This window comes from Eupeodes corollae, chromosome 2 (genome assembly GCF_945859685.1).
Source record: "Eupeodes corollae chromosome 2, idEupCoro1.1, whole genome shotgun sequence".
Lineage (NCBI taxonomy): Eukaryota > Metazoa > Arthropoda > Insecta > Diptera > Syrphidae > Eupeodes > Eupeodes corollae.
This window is the reverse complement of record NC_079148.1, coordinates 70,368,358-70,385,553: the sequence shown is the minus strand read 5'-3', so window position 1 is coordinate 70,385,553 and position 17,196 is coordinate 70,368,358. Positions and strand designations below refer to the sequence as shown.

At 32.2% G+C, this 17,196-nt stretch overlaps 1 protein-coding gene across 15 annotated transcripts in view; it reads left to right on the top strand.

Moving 5' to 3' along the window:
- Positions 1 to 17,196, top strand: part of LOC129946784 (MAP kinase-activating death domain protein) — a 78,332-nt gene that overhangs the window by 28,115 nt on the left and 33,021 nt on the right. For 6 of the 15 annotated variants that reach the window (XM_056057114.1, XM_056057115.1, XM_056057112.1 and 3 more), the window contains exons 4-7: positions 4,617 to 4,967; positions 5,029 to 5,170; positions 5,244 to 5,605; positions 16,583 to 16,709. In XM_056057114.1, the coding sequence (XP_055913089.1) occupies positions 4,617 to 4,967; positions 5,029 to 5,170; positions 5,244 to 5,605; positions 16,583 to 16,709 (982 nt within the window). Of the gene's footprint in view, positions 1 to 4,616; positions 4,968 to 5,028; positions 5,171 to 5,243; positions 5,606 to 16,570; positions 16,710 to 17,196 lie in introns of all 15 variants that reach the window. The other 9 variants (XM_056057110.1, XM_056057105.1, XM_056057106.1 and 6 more) reach the window with 3 other exon arrangements.

Here is a 17,196-nt window from a genome sequence, read left to right as displayed (position 1 = left end):
TGCCATCACAATTGTTTTGATAACTCTTGGGCAGTTGCATCATTATGTAGGTAAATACGCATATTAATGTTCAGTGTTAATTTTCGGACATATCTCCAAAGAACTGATGACTTCAAACAGGCGTTTATTTCATGTGTAGGAATTGATCAAGGAATGACATGCTATTTTTTTCGAAAGTTCCCTGACAGCAATATCAGAACACCATCAAAACAGCTGTTGATTACCGCGTAAATCTTGCATAAAATGCTTCCATTGATTTTGTATTCGCCATTGTGCACTCATCCCATAAAATAATTGACGTGAATCGCAGAAATTTCGCCATAGCAGAATTTCTCGAAGAAGAAAGTTGGAGTTTCAATCACCCATACATTTAAAGGCAATTTTAATGCAGAGTGTGCCCTACGACCACCTTCTAACAATTTAGCAGCAATTCCCGAAGATGCAAGTGCCAATTCAATTTTCTGTTCCGATCGAATAGTCGCTAAAATCAATGATACAACAAAAGTTTTGCCTCTACCCTAGATGCATCCAAGAAATATAATCCAAATGTATTATTGGAAACGGTTTGCATGATTGTGCATACAAATATTTTTGTTGAATATTCAATTTGGTTATATTCGATTGTACAAATAACCGTAAATCATTAGAATTGAACTCCTGCTCACATTGCAATTCACGATCAAAAAATCAAGTATCTCACGATTTGGTGCGGTCATACCCAATTGTGCTAATGCTTTATTAACAACAGTTGTTAGACTCATATCTTCAATTTATTATTAAAGCTTCGTTGTAAATTTCCAAAGTAATCAACAAATCGGGATTTCAAATTTCATAACAAATTGTTTGTATATGGGAGTATTGAAAGATGTTGATTTAACACCTTTTCAAGATTTTTTTTTAATTTTCTCTATGTACAAACCTTCTCTGGACTTTCTCGAATAATTCAAGACAAAAATTAGCCCAATCGGTAAAGGTATTGTTGAGTTATAACATTACAACGAAAAGTGGCATTGATTCTCATACATATATATAGATACAAAAGACAAGTCAAGATGGACTCGCAGCTTTTTCGTATTTTATAATTTTTCTTGTAGTTTTTGCATGATCAACTGAAAGAAGTTGTTAATGAAGTGATGTTTCGAATTTGAAGTTTATGTTAATTGACTAAATCACTAGGTGCCATTTACGTTTAAAGAATGTAGTTGACTGGAAATGAACACAAATTTCTTTATTAGAATCAAGCATTTCCTGATTGGAATCAGGCATTTGAGCTTGGAATTGATTATTGAAAGTAAAACTAGCAGGTGAGAATATTAAGAAGTGGAATGCTTTCAATGGAACGATTAACATAATCGAAATCGAATCAAAAATCATAAGTTCATTGAAAAACTTAAAATAAACTAAAAGAAAAGTCTTAAGCTTAATAGAGTATTTATTTTGACAGAAAAAATTTATAACTGATCAGATTCGTTTTGACACCAAGTATTACAAATTTGCGGAGTTGTAAAAGAATGTAATATTATGGTATTGCATTTCGAAAAGTTCAACTGATTCAATGCAATGGAATTTGTCATCTCATTCTTTTAACTCAGAAATCCATTCCCATTCTTAAATAATGCAATCACAAAAGCAATCAAAAGACTTTGAATAATAATAAAGCAGTCTTCATTAACTGGTTGCAATCTTTGAAGCTTTTGAAAAGCCTTTTAGATTCTTTGCAGTCTTAAACTCTATTAATTGCATTAAATGTATTGAAATCTTTTTCCTGCTTTGAAGTCTTATTACTAAATGAAAACTTTTCTTATGAAAGCCTTTCGACTTCCTTGAAACAGTAACTGAAGCAAATTTTTAATCAAATAAAAAAAATTCTCTTAAGAGGAAATTTTATATAAAATAAGATATTTTATAAAAGTAAAGATACAAAACAAGCTCTTACTCTATTTCGGAACATTTTAGATTCAGCGGTTTCGTCTTAAGTTCCTAAAAAAAACTTTGTCAAAAAATTCAAATAAACCTATTTGGTTCAACAAAAGTGTATCAAGACTGAAAAATGGCATGAATAAACTTAATACAATTATAAAATCTTCAGTTCATTTAAATGAACAGTTTAAACAAATTAGAAGGGAGTATGAGTTTTTTAAAAATGTTTATACAAGGAATACATCTCGTCTCTTGAAAGAATATTAAGAATAAGCCTAATAGTTTTTGGTCATTTATTAACATGAAAAGAAACTCAACTGGGATTCCATCTAGCATGAATTATAATAATGTGTTGTCCGATGATATTAATATAATTTGCAATAACTTCGATCGTTTTTCCAATCTAATTTTATTAATCTCAAATTAGGCTATTCTAACACATAATATTCGGATCCTACGTTTGATCTTGGTAATTTGCAGTTTTCTGTAGACGATGTCTTACAAGTACTTTTATCTCTGAAAAGGTTTTTCTATTTCACCAGGCAATATTCCACCAATTCTTTTAAATACTTGTGCCTATATACTTGCTACACCACTTTGTATAATATTTAACCTTTTTTAAGTATTGGTGAGTTCTTAGATGAATGGAAATATTCTGTAATAGCTCCCCTTCACAAATCAGCTACAAGAAGTTCGATTGAAAATTCCAGACCAATTGCAAAACTGCAGTTAATTCCTAAGGTTTTCTAAGCTGTGGTAAAAAAGAAATTGTATAATCTTATTTACAATAATATTTCAATTAAACAACATGGTTTCTTAAAAGGTAGATCCACTATTACAAATTTGGCAATATTTTCAAATTTTTGCCTATCACAGATAGAAAAACGTTCTCAACTTGACACTACTTACACTGATTTTTTAAAGGCTTTCGACCGCGTTCAACATAGTGTTCTCTTAAAAAAAAACTAGAGATATATGGATTTCACTCTCAGCACATAATGTGGATATAGACCTTTTTAGTAGATAGAAAACAGGTGGTAAAAATTGATAATTCCTTATATAAGAAAGTTATAATATTTTCGGGTGTTCCTCAAGGTAGTCACCTTGAACCACTTCTTTTTATCATTTTTATTAACGACTTACCATTACATCTTACTCTATCTAAATGTCTTCTATTTGCTGACGATTTGAAAATATTTAGTTCCATAAACTCACTTAACGATGCAAAAATAGTTGAAATTGATTTATAAACTTGAAAACGACATTTTACAAAGACGTAATAGCCATAAGGATCTAGGTGTAATCTTCGATTCTAAAATAAGTTTCTCAAATCACATAGACCATGCCATCTCAAAAGCAAACTCTATGCTAGCGATTGTTTTTCGAAATTCAAAAGATTTCGACGACCCTTATACATTAAAAGCTCTTTATTCTAGTCTCGTCCGACCACATTTAGAATATTGTTCCGTTATATGGAGCTCCTTTACCGCGGCTAGCATTTGTCTTATAAAAAAAGTTCAAAAAAGGTTCACAAAGTTTGCCTTACGAAAAATATATGGTTATTCAAATGTTCCATCTTATGAGACGAGGTGTATTTTAATTGATCTAAAACCTCTTGCTCAGAGAAGAAAATTAAACTCAATACTTTTCGCTTTTGATGTCTTGAATTTTAATATAGACTGTCCAGTTTTGTTATCTATGTTTTTTGGTTATGTGCCTTCTAGAAACTTGCGCCCTCGTGAATGTGATTTTTTAAATGTTCCTTACCACAGTGCTAGCTATGCTAAGTATAATTCTATCACAAGAGCTTGTATGGATTTTAATGAATATGATTTTGCAATTGGTTTTAATATTAATAGGAATGTTTTGAAACATAAATTAGCAAATTTGTTGTTATGCTATAAGTAAATTATGTATTTTTTTTATGTTATGTATAATTATTAGTCTAGAGTGCATAACTTTTAAGACGAATAAATAAATAAATAAATACAAATATAAAAACAATTTATTTCGATCTTGCTGTTAAAGAAAAAATTAATTAAACTTTTAAAAGACCTAGAAAAGAAACCTAATAAATTATTATATTCATTCTTAAATCAACAATAAACTTATAGTTATATAATTAAAAAAAAAAACAGTTTAATCAAAAAAATAATAAAATTAAAACAAAAATAAAAAAGCTAAATAAAATCACAGAGCGTTAAAGAACATAAAAACAATTTCAAATTCAAAAACAATTTAAAAATCCTAATTCACTTTCAAGAGCAATGATTTTTCAAAATTAAAGTCTGAAAGGGCTTCACGTCTGGGAGCGTTAAACAAACTGGCAAAGTAAAAAATCCTTTCTTTTGGCTTCGGAAGACTGAAGCGGTGTATTATACCTCAAATGTTTTTTTTGGTTGGGTAGTAAGACTTCAAAGCAGTAAAAAGACTTCAATACATTGAATGCATTAAAATTGCAAATTTGAGAATGCAAAGTATGGAAAAGGCTTTACAGACTGTAAACAGTGCCTAAGAGAGTTTAATTCCATGCTTAGGAAGTATAAAAACTCTAAAAGCCAAAGTTAATTCAATCGGGTCAAATCATTTACAATTTGTCAAATTAAAATATCCTAGCAATTGTTAAGCTTCTGTTACTTTTTTTCTTTTTAAAATTTCTTATTGTCTAACAGTTACGATATTTTAACTTATTCTAGCGACTATAGAAGTAATGTAGCACCAAGTGATTCAGACCGTGAAGTACCTAGCCGAAGGGATTCTGATCCTCCACATCATCAACAACCACACCCCATCCAGCAACCACCGAAGCTGGGTTTAATAGCACCTAGTGCTGATTCAGAGTCCGGTGGAAGCCATACGCCTTCACCTCGGGCCTCAAGGAAACGCACAAAAGTCCGTAACCAATCGCTGACGTCGCTATGTATAATTTCACATCATCCGTTCTTTACGACATTTCGGGAATGTTTATTTATTCTCAAAAAACTCATCGATGCCTGCAACGAGTCGTCCAGCCCGAAACGAGTTGGTGCATCTAATAAAGTTAATAGGTAAGTTTTTGTCAAGATTCCAAAGGGTATCGAAATTTGCAAATGTCTCTCCTCTTTGCAGGGACAATGTTTGGACGGTTTTAACTGGTAATGCGACTGATGCTACACCCTCCATAGTTATTCATGATGTGAAAGAAATCGAGACTTGGATCTTGAGACTGCTTTCTACTCCCGTACCAGTTCCCGGTTCAACTAGGGTTGAGGTAAGTTTAAGTTATGCACCCTCGCGTATGCATGATCTCTTCACTTGCATAACACTTACTTATTATATGACAGGTGGAAGTGCTGTCACCCACAGTACATGAACCTTTACTCTTTGCCCTGCCCGACCATACAAGATTTTCGCTGGTGGATTTTCCATTGCATCTGCCTTTGGAGCTGCTTGGTGTAGAGACGTGCCTAAAAGTGCTGACCTTGATTATACTCGAAAATAAAGTGTTGTTTCAGTCGCGCGACTACAATGCCCTCTCCATGTCGGTTATGGCATTCGTGACAATGCTCTATCCGTTGGAGTACATGTTTCCGGTGATACCATTGTTGCCCACCTGTATGAGCTGTGCAGAACAATTGCTCTTGGCACCGACTCCCTTTGTCATTGGAGTGCCGGCAACATTTCTTTTATATAAAAAGAATTTCAGGTGAGTCCTATTAAAAAACACAGAATATTGACATACATGTATGTACATATTATATTGTATATACGTGTTTTATTCAGATTTACATAACATTTTTTTAAGGGCGGTGTACAATCTAATATACGCAGTTATATAGGGATAAATATAAAAATCGATTTAGGGATGGTGAGATCAAGGGTATTTGCGTAATGTAACATAAGTATATCTATATACTGGCTAATATGTGCTGGTTTTAGTGGTGCTTCTGAGAGGCTTGAATGGTTATTGAATAAAAGGGGCTGGTGATTTATTTTCATCATCAGAAAAAGGATTTTCAGATCAATTTACGGGTATTTGCTTTTCGTTTAGGTAATTTTGGTAGAAAGAAGACTTGTTATTTCATATAGAACAAGCCTTATAAATATATATAGTATACCATTTACGATGAGATTGAGAGACGGAAGTAGGAGGACGAGTAGGAGGGGGATAATTCTAATTCCCGAATTTCTCTCCGTTTATTTGTGAGTGTTTTGATGGGTTGGTTGTCATAGAAACGATTTGTATTGTATTTTTGATTTAAGTGGTTTTATGGGTCTTTTGCGAGGACCGAACCACCCAAATGAAAGAGGTGTAAAATTACATTACAAAAGCGCACAACACAATACTTATCGCACACTTTCGGTTAAAATGGGCGAACATAATTCAAATTAAATGTTCGTATATGTGCATTATAAAGGTTGCTTTATATTTATTTCGTTATGTACTTTTACGTATCTATGTAAATATGTATGCAAAGGTGTATCTATAAATTCGTTTAATTTGGTTCATGCTGAGAGGAAATTGATTTTTGGGTGTTAACGGAAATACCAGATTATATTGTGTTATGGTTTCGCATCACACTAATCGATTATATTTATATTTATTTATTTTTGTTATATATTTAAGATGCTTGTGGATGGAGATTTGGGGAATGTAGATATTAGGTATTTTCATTTAACAACATGAATTTCTAAAATCAAAACTAATTTATAAATATCAAGCTTTTGATGAAGGTTTTTAATTAAGAACTTAATTGATAAGGACGTTTTATGGCTTAAAATAATTCACTTACTATTTTGAATTAACGAACTAGAATTGAGGAAGGTTACAATTAAATTTCTCGAAAAGATGTTCTTTAGTTAACGTCTTTTGTGATTTCCATTTATTATTAAATCCTAATTTTCCTTTATTCATAGAAATATGTATCTTATTAAGCCTTGAGTATTAATTTCTATTTGCTCATAATGGATGCTGAATAAAACGTTCAAAATATTTCGGTTTTCTTTCTTTTTTTTTACGAAAATGATATCTATGGTATCTATGTACATAAATACATCTATAAAATATACACTGCCAATCACTAGGATGAGGCCACACATTTTTTAGTTGATTTTCGCTTTTTAAAGCTGGTGGAAGTATGGTACCTGAAAAATTTTACTACCTGTGAATAGGCACTTAATACATCACATTCATAAAATTAAAGTCAAAATTAGAAACGATCGTTGGAATTTTCCAATATCAAATAATGAACTACTAAAAAGCGTATAAAAATCCTCCACTTGGATGAGACTATTGCAAATATTTCCGTGCAGCAGCCACCTTTTAAAAACTTGTGTACAAAAAATTTAAAAGAGTGTTGAAAAGTACTGTTTTAATTTAATTTTAGCTTTATTTTTCCAATTGAACTTTTTTTGATTTGGGTTTAGATTATAATGAAACGCTTAACATTAATGATGGTGACCTTTCTTTATCGACAGTTGATGTAATAAATGCTTTATTGTCGCTTGATAATAGTTTCTCTACCACACCGGACAGTATTCCACCTTTAGTTTTGAAATTTGCTTAGTTTTTAATTTGTCCTTGAAACAAGGAATAATTTTAGATACATGGAAACATTCTCTGATAACTCCTTTGCATAAATCTGGATCTAAAACATCTGTGAAAAATTATAGGCCTATTGCTAAGCTTCAGCTAATCCCCAAATTATTTGAAGCAATTGTTAAAATTAAACTTTATAGTTTAGTTTAAAACCATATTTCCCTGCATTAGCATGGCTTTATGAGTGGTAGGTCTACTGCAATAAATTGAGCAATTTTTACAAATTACTGTCTTGGTTGTTTAGAAAATCGTACTCAAGTGGATGTTATCTACACCGCTTTTTCCAAGGCGTTTGATCGGGTACAACATAATGTTCTCTTGAAAAAACTTGAATTGCTTGGCTCCACTCGAATATCCTAAAATGGATCAATATGTTAAAATTGGTGATGTTCTTTCCAATAAAATACAAAATTTTTCCGGTGTACCACAAGGTAGTCATCTTGGTCCACTCCTTTCCATTTTATTTAGGAATGATCTACCGAATTGTATTAAAAGTTCTAGATGTCTTTTATATGCTGATGATATCAAGATTTTTTGTTCTGTAAGTTCTTCATCAGATGCTGCTAAAATTCAATTGGATATTGATAATATTAACAAGTGTTGTTTCATAAATGGTTTAAATTTTAATGAAAAAAGTGTAGTATTGTTAGGTTTTCTAAAATAAAGGATGTTTTGAACACAAAATTGAGAATCAGTTCTTAATGAGGTTAACAAATCAAAAGGAACGTGGTGTGATTTTAGACTTGAATATGAATTTTTCTCTTCAAATTGATAATGTTATTTCAACAGCTAACGCCATGTTGGGATTTATTTCAAGAACTTCTAAGTCATCCGAAGATACTTATGCTGTAAAAACTCTTTTTGTATCCCTTGTTAGACCTTTGCTTGAATATTGTTGCATAATATGGAATCCCATAATTTAATTTTGAATTGACTTAAAACTTTTAGTATCTAGAATAAAATTGTATTCAGTACTCGTTGCTTATGATGTGCTCAACTCAAATTTAAACACTCACGGGCTTCGGAAAGTCTTTGATAGCCACAGAAATAGCAAAAATAGATGATTTTAAGAAGCATCGTGAAGAAAAAAAAAAGTCGAACTTTTGCCATGGCCTCTATATATTTACAGCACTTTAACATGATTGAAAACGTTTGGCTATGGCTTTTTCATAAAGTATATGAAGTAGACTGACAATTTGAAGACAAGACCTCCTTAATAGAAGCTTTTCGTGATTCCTGGATCCAAATTTCCTGTGATTATAAAAAAAATGTATTGTTTCTATTCCAAACCGTCTTTTAGAGGTTATGTCCAAAACATACGAAAAATACAATACATGAACATAGTCATTAGTAATGTATTTTATTCCGAAATTTTACATGTAGCCTCATCATAGTGACGCACTATGTAAACCCTTTTAAAGGTGTTTATGTTTTGATCTTGGGGAACTCCAAAGCTAGTTTCAGATTTACTCTTTACTTTTATAAATTTGGTAGTAAAAGTTTCCGGATTCAACACTTCCATCAGCTATAAAAATCTGTTCCAAATTTGTGGCCTCATCCTAGTGGTTGGCAGTGTATAATACATTTTGTTTGTATTTTAAATGAAAATAAAAATAGTAGTATTTATTAATGCACAATTCAAGGGAGCATACAGATTTTATATTAAAAGAGTTACTAGTTTTACACACGAACGTATTAAAATTGATTTTGTTTTAGCACAAAGTGTAAAATTTATGAAGATAAAAAGTGACTCCCTACATACGAAATCATTTTAAGATTCCAACAGTTTTCGTAGTAAGCCCAGTTTAAAATCAAAAATACAATAGCTTAGATGGGTTTTGGGTGCATTACATGCAGAAATGTAAGAAATTGTGTTGAAACGTAGTTTTTTTCCAAAAATAATATATGTTCTTCTTGTTGCCATTTCTTAAAACGCAACGAACGCTACAAAAATGTAGATGAAAAAGCCGGAAAATGAAAAATTTTGCAGAAAATGTTCACCTTTTATCCAAGAAATATAAAACAGAATCTAATATGTAAAATTTTCTTTTTTTTTGGGTATTTTCTTCTGGCGTATTTTTCGGGAATCTATTATTACTACCATTTTCAGTCTGCTTACTCCTAGATTGGAACTGATGCTAGAAGACAAATTAAAAAAAATCACTATTTTGCGTGCACATTTTGAAATATATATTTATATCAAAAAGGAATTTAGTAAAACTTAAAAATTGAAGAGACAAAAATTTTTGTTTCATGAATTTAGAGAAATGCCTGCATTTAGGTCCATCATTTTTCGAAACACTAAATGAAAACAAACTAAGGAAATTAAGTTGGGAAAAAATGTTTGGTACTCACAAATAACAAGTGGCAGAATCTCTTTTTCTCTTCTCAAATTCTCAAAAGATTTAAAGCTTTTATATTAAACTAGCTGTACCCGGTGTACTTTGCTACGCCAACAACTATCAGTTTAAGAAAAATAACTTTAAGGAAAAATCAGTATATATTCAATTCATTCTAAGCTATTTTGTTGATTTTGTTTATTTCGAAAAAAATTGTGACATTACAAAGTTTAGTTTCACTTCGATATTTATTGAAGTGGGATACACAATATTTCTTGTTTTCCATCTGGTGCGTAGACGAATAAATCACAAGGTCTTCCGACACGTGAGCAAGCCACATAGAATTGTCCATGTGAGAAAAATGGATTCTCCAAATTTAATCCACAAACTTGTAACGATTGTCCTTGGTTAATAGTCATTGCGAAAGCGAGTCGGACCGGGAACTGTAAACGTTAGAATTCAAATGGTATATCCGTCGGGATCATTGGGATACGTAGCAACAGTACGTCAAAATATTAATGATTAAGTCGGTTTTTTACGGTTAAACGTCAAGCAGCTTTTTGAGAGGCATGTTCCTATTAAAACCCTTCTCGTTAGGCATACGGCTCCACCTTAACTGAATAGCGACATCTCTGCTCTGATATCACGACGAAATGCTGCCTACAGTCAATGTAGACGTTACAAACTGGAACACTTCCAAAAATTGTATTGCAGACTACGTAATCAATTTGTCGTAATGGTCAGAATGGCAAAAAGACTTTATTATGAAAATAAACTTGGTTTTTTAACCTCTGGCAAACAATTATGAAAAAACCTACGTGAAATCGGCATTGGAAAACAATTTTAAAAGCCTGTTGGTGACGTCGATTGTGATGAACTCAACAAAAAGTTTACGTCCATGCCCTGAAACGTTGCTTCACCCGTTCATTCCCTTACTAAGGAGGAACGAACTTCTATCAACAGCTCTCAGAGTTTTATAAGAATATAAGAGGAAGACATTGTATATATATACTGCACTATATAACGAACATATTTAACAGCATATTGACCACTTCCGAGTTTCCTTTAGAATGGAAGAAGGCTAAGATTATTCCTATACCCAAAAAGCAAATAGGTACTGCAAAAAATTATGCCCGATAGCCATTCTTCCGTTTCATTCGAAGGTGCTTGAAAAAAATTTTCTGGGCAGATCCAAAAATATCTTACAATAAACAACCTGTTAAGTACGTGTAAGTCTGGTTTTTGACCAAGCGCAGCTGTAAATCCTCCTTACTTTTTGTAACTGATGAAGTACAATGGACAGTGATCATGTTACATTGATAACACTGTTAGATTATTCAAAGGCTTTTGATACTGTTAACCAATCGATTCGTTGTAAAAGCTTGTAAGGCTGTTTTTTCGTATCTCAGCGGAAGGCAACAATGCGTGGTGGCCAAAGGACACTCGTCCACATTTCTCAATGTTTTGAGTGGAGTGCCACAGGGATCTATTCTTGAACCAATCCTCTTCTCACTTTATATAAATGAGTTACTATGGTAATACAAGTTGCTAAACAAACATATGCAGCTCCTGATAAGTCGACCTTTTGGGGCTAAAAATGATGCCGTAGCTTTAATAAACGAGCCCTGTCAAATCAACATCCCTCCCCATCTACCGCAAGCACTTTGATCTATCGGGTTTAAACCTGTTGAAACTTGACGACGAAACCATTGAATATGTTAGTACTTCTAGACCCCTAGGAGTAGTATTCAATTGCACTCTCACCTGATGGAATGACCAGCTTAATAGTGCCATTGGTAAAGTCTATGGACACTCACCGCCTTCTTCAAGTCACTCGATATTTCATCCCGATCAAAATTAAACTGCGCCTTGCTAAGGCCCTTATACTACCAATTGTGCTGTATGGGTGTGAAATCTTTTGTAAACTAGACTGTGTGACTAGCCGCAAATTAAATGTTGCTTATAACAATATTGCCCGCTATATTTATAATCTACGTCGTTATGATCACAAATCCATTTTTACGGTCCCGATTTCTGGTTGTAGCCTAGACATCTTAATAAACTTTCGCTCTCTGAATAACCTGCATGAAATCATCCAAACACAACAACCTGATTATCTATACGGTAAGCTCAATTTTCCTCATTTAACAAGGTCCTTTGCTTTAATATTACCCCCAAACAATTTTCTAAATACCGAGCGTCAATTTTGTATTCATATTGTACGCCTTTGGAACTCTCTGCCCATTGCTATGAGAAGAATAAGAAGCATAAGTAGATTTAAATTTTTACTTTTCAACTATTTGGCAAATAATTTATGTTAAATTTCTTTTTCTTTATATAAATAAGTAAATAGAAGTCTTAGGTATATAATTTGTATTCAAATTCTGAAATTAATGTTAAGGCTTGCAACACTTTATAAGACCTACCTTGCAAGCAAATACAAATACAACAGTACGTCTTCACCTTTGAATTTCCAGGTCAAAATGGTTGCCTTGATAACATTGTTCATCATTTTCTTGATTGAGAGTCTGGTTTCGTTGCAAAGTCGTTGTGGATTTCTGTTTCGAAGAAGAATGACGGTACGCAAATTTTTAATGCAAGAAGGTGCGGTTGCATGCCTGCCAAATGAATCGAATTCAAGAATTCAGTTGGATAGTTGACAACCTCACGTTGATTCTTAACAATATCAATATGTTGTAGTTTTACTGGGTAATCTGGGTATTCTGAATGGTGAAGTTGATGGTATTGATATCGATGATTTTGGCTGCTAATTAGAGAACGCGTACTGAGCCACTGATGATTTTTTGTGGTTTTGTGCAATGTTTGCAAAACATTTTTGCACCAATTATTAGATGCCTTACATCTTACAGAAGTTTGCTGGCAGGATGATACATCGTGTAGATTCTTCAATTTTCATTCCAATATCCATTATTTGTTTTGCAAAATTTCCAGCTGATGCATTCCGTCGTAGTTGTACAAACATGTTATAGTTTTCAAAGTCAATTTGAACTTGATACATGGAAGCGCCATCTGCTAGTAACTTCTATTAATACGAATCTTACTCATTAAAAATACATCATCATACTGATGACAATCGGTTTTTATATACAAAGCAATCGGTTGAACCTTTGTATATGAAAACCATAGTTCTCTCATGGTGGAAGTCGAATAGGTCGGCATGTAGTAGATACTTTTTGTGGAAAGTCTAGTGAAGACATTCATGGAGAAATCCATTTGCAGTCCGGAGACTTACAAATGTTATAATTTGAAATAAAGAAAGACTATAGTGAATTAACGAAAGTCTGAGTGAGTGAGGAAAACACATTTGTGTTTGTTATTTGGTTTGGTTATATTTTTTGTTACATACGCAAATCGGTAATCGATTTAATATTTTTGATGATTTGAGGGTTGTATTAGGGAATTATAACTTAAACTATTTTTGTTTTGCAAATCGAGCATTAGGAAGTTTAAATCTTCAAAGTCTTAGACAAATGTTTTTTTTTAATAAATAAATTTGTTGATTGATACTTAATGCAATTGAAAAGCTGTTTACAAAATTACTGACAATTATAGTGAAATAAAATATTTTGATGCATGTTTAATTTTGTACACATATAAAAAGATATTACCACATAATTTAAGGAAATTTAAGCTTGGAAGTTTTGTAATGGTAGTGAATTTTTTAAATGAGGCACTTTTAAAATATTTTGTTTTAAAAATTAGTAAAAATCATTGAGTTTATAAAGTAGTCAGCTATAACTTCCGGTCAAAATAGTGTTTTAAGGACAAATTTAAGACATAGTTTTACTTACGTTCTTATCATATATATCCTATATGTAGGTATTTATTATAATTTATCAACAATAGTAAGTAATCAAGGATGTAAGGAAATGCTTTCTTTTTATTTTAGTAAACCTACCCTGGCCCATTTTTAAACTTACATAAACTTTGTTTGGAGCTTTATTTTTAGACTTTGTTATTGTACTTACCTACATAAATTTGATGACTTTGTCACAGTTTTAAGATATCTAAATTTTAGCAAATGCAATTTTTTGAAATTTCAAATAAACATAAAGTTTTGCTACTGTTTTGAAATATAATAAAATTAAACTCCAAGAGAATTTTTTTTTTTTTTTTTTTTTATCCGATGGAAATCTTCAAAAGACACTCGGTAAGAATCGGTACCGAGTAGTGTGGGACTCTTACCGCACTAAAACCACCGGTGAATCAGGACGAATCTATGAAAGATCGACAAATGATTTTTATTTCTTAATTTTTAAATCGCATTGGGGGAAGTTTAAGGTTATAACACTTTCCCGTAGCTTTTAGCCCATCAGCTCATTAGGCTTGGTTCTTCTTAATCTCCGAACATTGTCTCACACATTTAATACGGTCTCCATTTCAGAGTTAGTATGACTTTGCAGTCGCTGATTGTGTGATACAACGTGTTTCTTAACCACTTCTGTAACCATTTCAATTTGAAGGTCACGATGTAGATCGCTATTTCTTATATACCAAGGGGCATTTATTATTCCCCGAAGGACCTTGCTTTGGAATTTTTGGATGGGTTCAGCATTTGTTTTCTTTGTACAGCCCCATAGTTGGATGCCATATGTCCAAACGGGTTTCAATACTTGCTTATATAACATTAGTTTGTTCTGAATAGATAGGTCAGAGTTCTTTCCTATTAACCAGTACATTTTTCTGTACTTCAAGTTTAGTTCTTCTCTTTTCTTTTTGATGTGTTCTTTCCATTTAAGCTTTGCATCCAAATTCATTCCAAGGTATTTGGCGGTATTGGAGTAAGGTACTTCTGTACTGTTTATAAAAATTGGAACATTGTTTATGTTTTTGTTTGTAAAGTTTATATGCGTCGATTTTGTTTCGTTTAATTTGATACGCCATTTGTGCGTCCAATCACTAACTTTATCGACTGCATTTTGCAATTTTTGTGTAGCCTTCGTAACGGATTTATCAGGCACCAATATTGCAGTATCATCAGCAAAGGTGGCCATGATAGCGTTGATGTCCACTGGAATATCCCTTGTATATAACAGATACAAGGTTGGTCCTAGGACACTTCCTTGTGGTACACCGGCTTCAATTTTCTTAAGTTCCGAGTAATTTTGGTCGTACCGTACTCTAAAGAGTCGGTTCGTAACGTAGGATTTCAGTATTTCGTAGTACTGCCTGGGGAAGCAGTTTGTACTCAAGTCCCAAGTGCCAAACCTTGTCAAAAGCTTGAGCAACATCTAAGAATACAGACGAGCATACTTGTTTTTCTTCAAGTGCCTTTTCCACAACATCCGTAATTCGATGCACTTGGTCTATCGTGGAATGTTTATTTCTAAATCCAAACTGATGGCTCGGAATTAGTCTTCTTTCTTCAATTATTTTGTTAAGCCTTTTCAGTAGCAGTTTTTCAAAAACTTTTGCCATGATTGGTATAAGCGATATTGGTCTGTAAGATGTAACTTTTGTTGGTGGCTTACCTTGTTTAGGTATAACAATGACTTCCGCAATTTTCCAATGATGTGGCACATATCTTAGTTTAAGGCATGCGTTTATTATAAATTGGAGTTTCTTGAAGGCTGTAAGAGGCATTTCTTTCAGAACCTGTCAACAAACTGTAAGGGATCTGTAGCTGTGCTTGCTGGGAATGGCTTGAAAACATTCGCGAGATGTTCAGCAAAGAGATCAGCCTTTTGTTTCGGGTTTCCGATCCATTTACTATCTTGAGATTTTATCGGCGGGTTTTGTGTCTGAGGTCTTTTTAGGCGCTTAGTTGCTTTCCATAAGGAGTATTCTGTAGTAGCATCCGTCGTCAGACTTTTCAGGAATCTACTTAGTGAATCATTTTTAAACTCACAGATTCAGAAATAAACAAAAAAAAAAAAAAATATTTAATGATGCTACACATAACCCGAAATAAGTGATGTTGAAAAAGCAGTTCTAAGCTTTAAGTGTCAAAGACTGTAAACAGAACGGGAGAGTACGATAGCTTCGCCGCCAGGATTTGGTCAACAGCGTGCACTTTTGACTGTCGAAATGGTGTTTTATTTCTCTTCGTGATTTTAATTGAAATTGCTATAACGAGTCTATTTAAAAATATTTCCTATATTTTAAGATTTAAAAATATACCTGTTATATATAGATGTAAAACATTCCTCAAGTTTTTCAATTAGCTATCAGTTCAACGAGAATGTCACTTTTGCTGTTCTTGGGACATTTATACTCTTGAAATTCATGCAAATTCACATCAAACAGTAGATTTCTTCCATTAAAATCTTAACACGTTTTTTTTTAATAGATAATCAATTTTGAAGAAAAAGTAAGATAGCAAAATGATTAGATTTGAATTCAGGGGAATTCTAACGAAAATTAAAAAAATACTTTTCCAGAGATGGGAGGCATAACTCCTACGAACCCCAACTCCTCTGGGTCAGCATCCGCCGTTGGTTTAATCACCATCTAGCTCTTGGCCAGTTTCAACAATTATTTCTTTTCTCTCTTAAGTATTTGCTTGTGTCAATATTAAATACAAATTAATTGTAGTGTCTTAAGAACCAAAGGAGATCAAATGAGTTTAAAATTATTTTTAATGTCAAATATTTATGTAATTTTTAACAATATTCTAAATTCTCGATAATTTAAGAAGAATATCTAAATCATATTATTCACATGCCATTCCACCTGATCATACCTTCTCAATAATTCATTTTAAAAACTATAGCCTTGATTACAGACTCCCAGATGATATTTGGGTAGTTGATTTGGACTCAACTAAGTTATCACCGCCAACGGGTGGCGCTGAAGAAATTCCAGGTTTACCCGAACCCGAAGGCACAATTTTGAAAAATCACCTTAAGCAGGTAAATAAACATTTCTTTTCTTTAGCCATCGTAAACTTTTTATACATTTTTATTTTGTTTTAAAAAATTATTATGGCTTTTAATAAAAATGGATGTGATATATATTTTTATAATTTCTTTAAATTGTTTATTTATTTTCAAAAAATAACTGTAAACAAAATTACTGTTAAGAGTAAAATTCAGTTTAAAATATAAAAATGGTATTTAATACTGAATGAATTATATTCAACTGAGTCTCATATTATTTGGAATGATGTGAATTTAAATTATTTTTTTTGAATGCAAGCAACTAAAATAAACTTAAATCTTATGATCGTGAATATTAGTTGTTTGCTTATGTATATTATATTATTATTATTATTTAAAACAGTCTTTCAAATTTAAATCTCAATGTGCCTTTTTCTCGACATTGATTCATTGATAACAAAATAAAAACATCATTTTATTAAAAACGTTTTTTGTTTAATACTTTTCTTTTATTATTTTA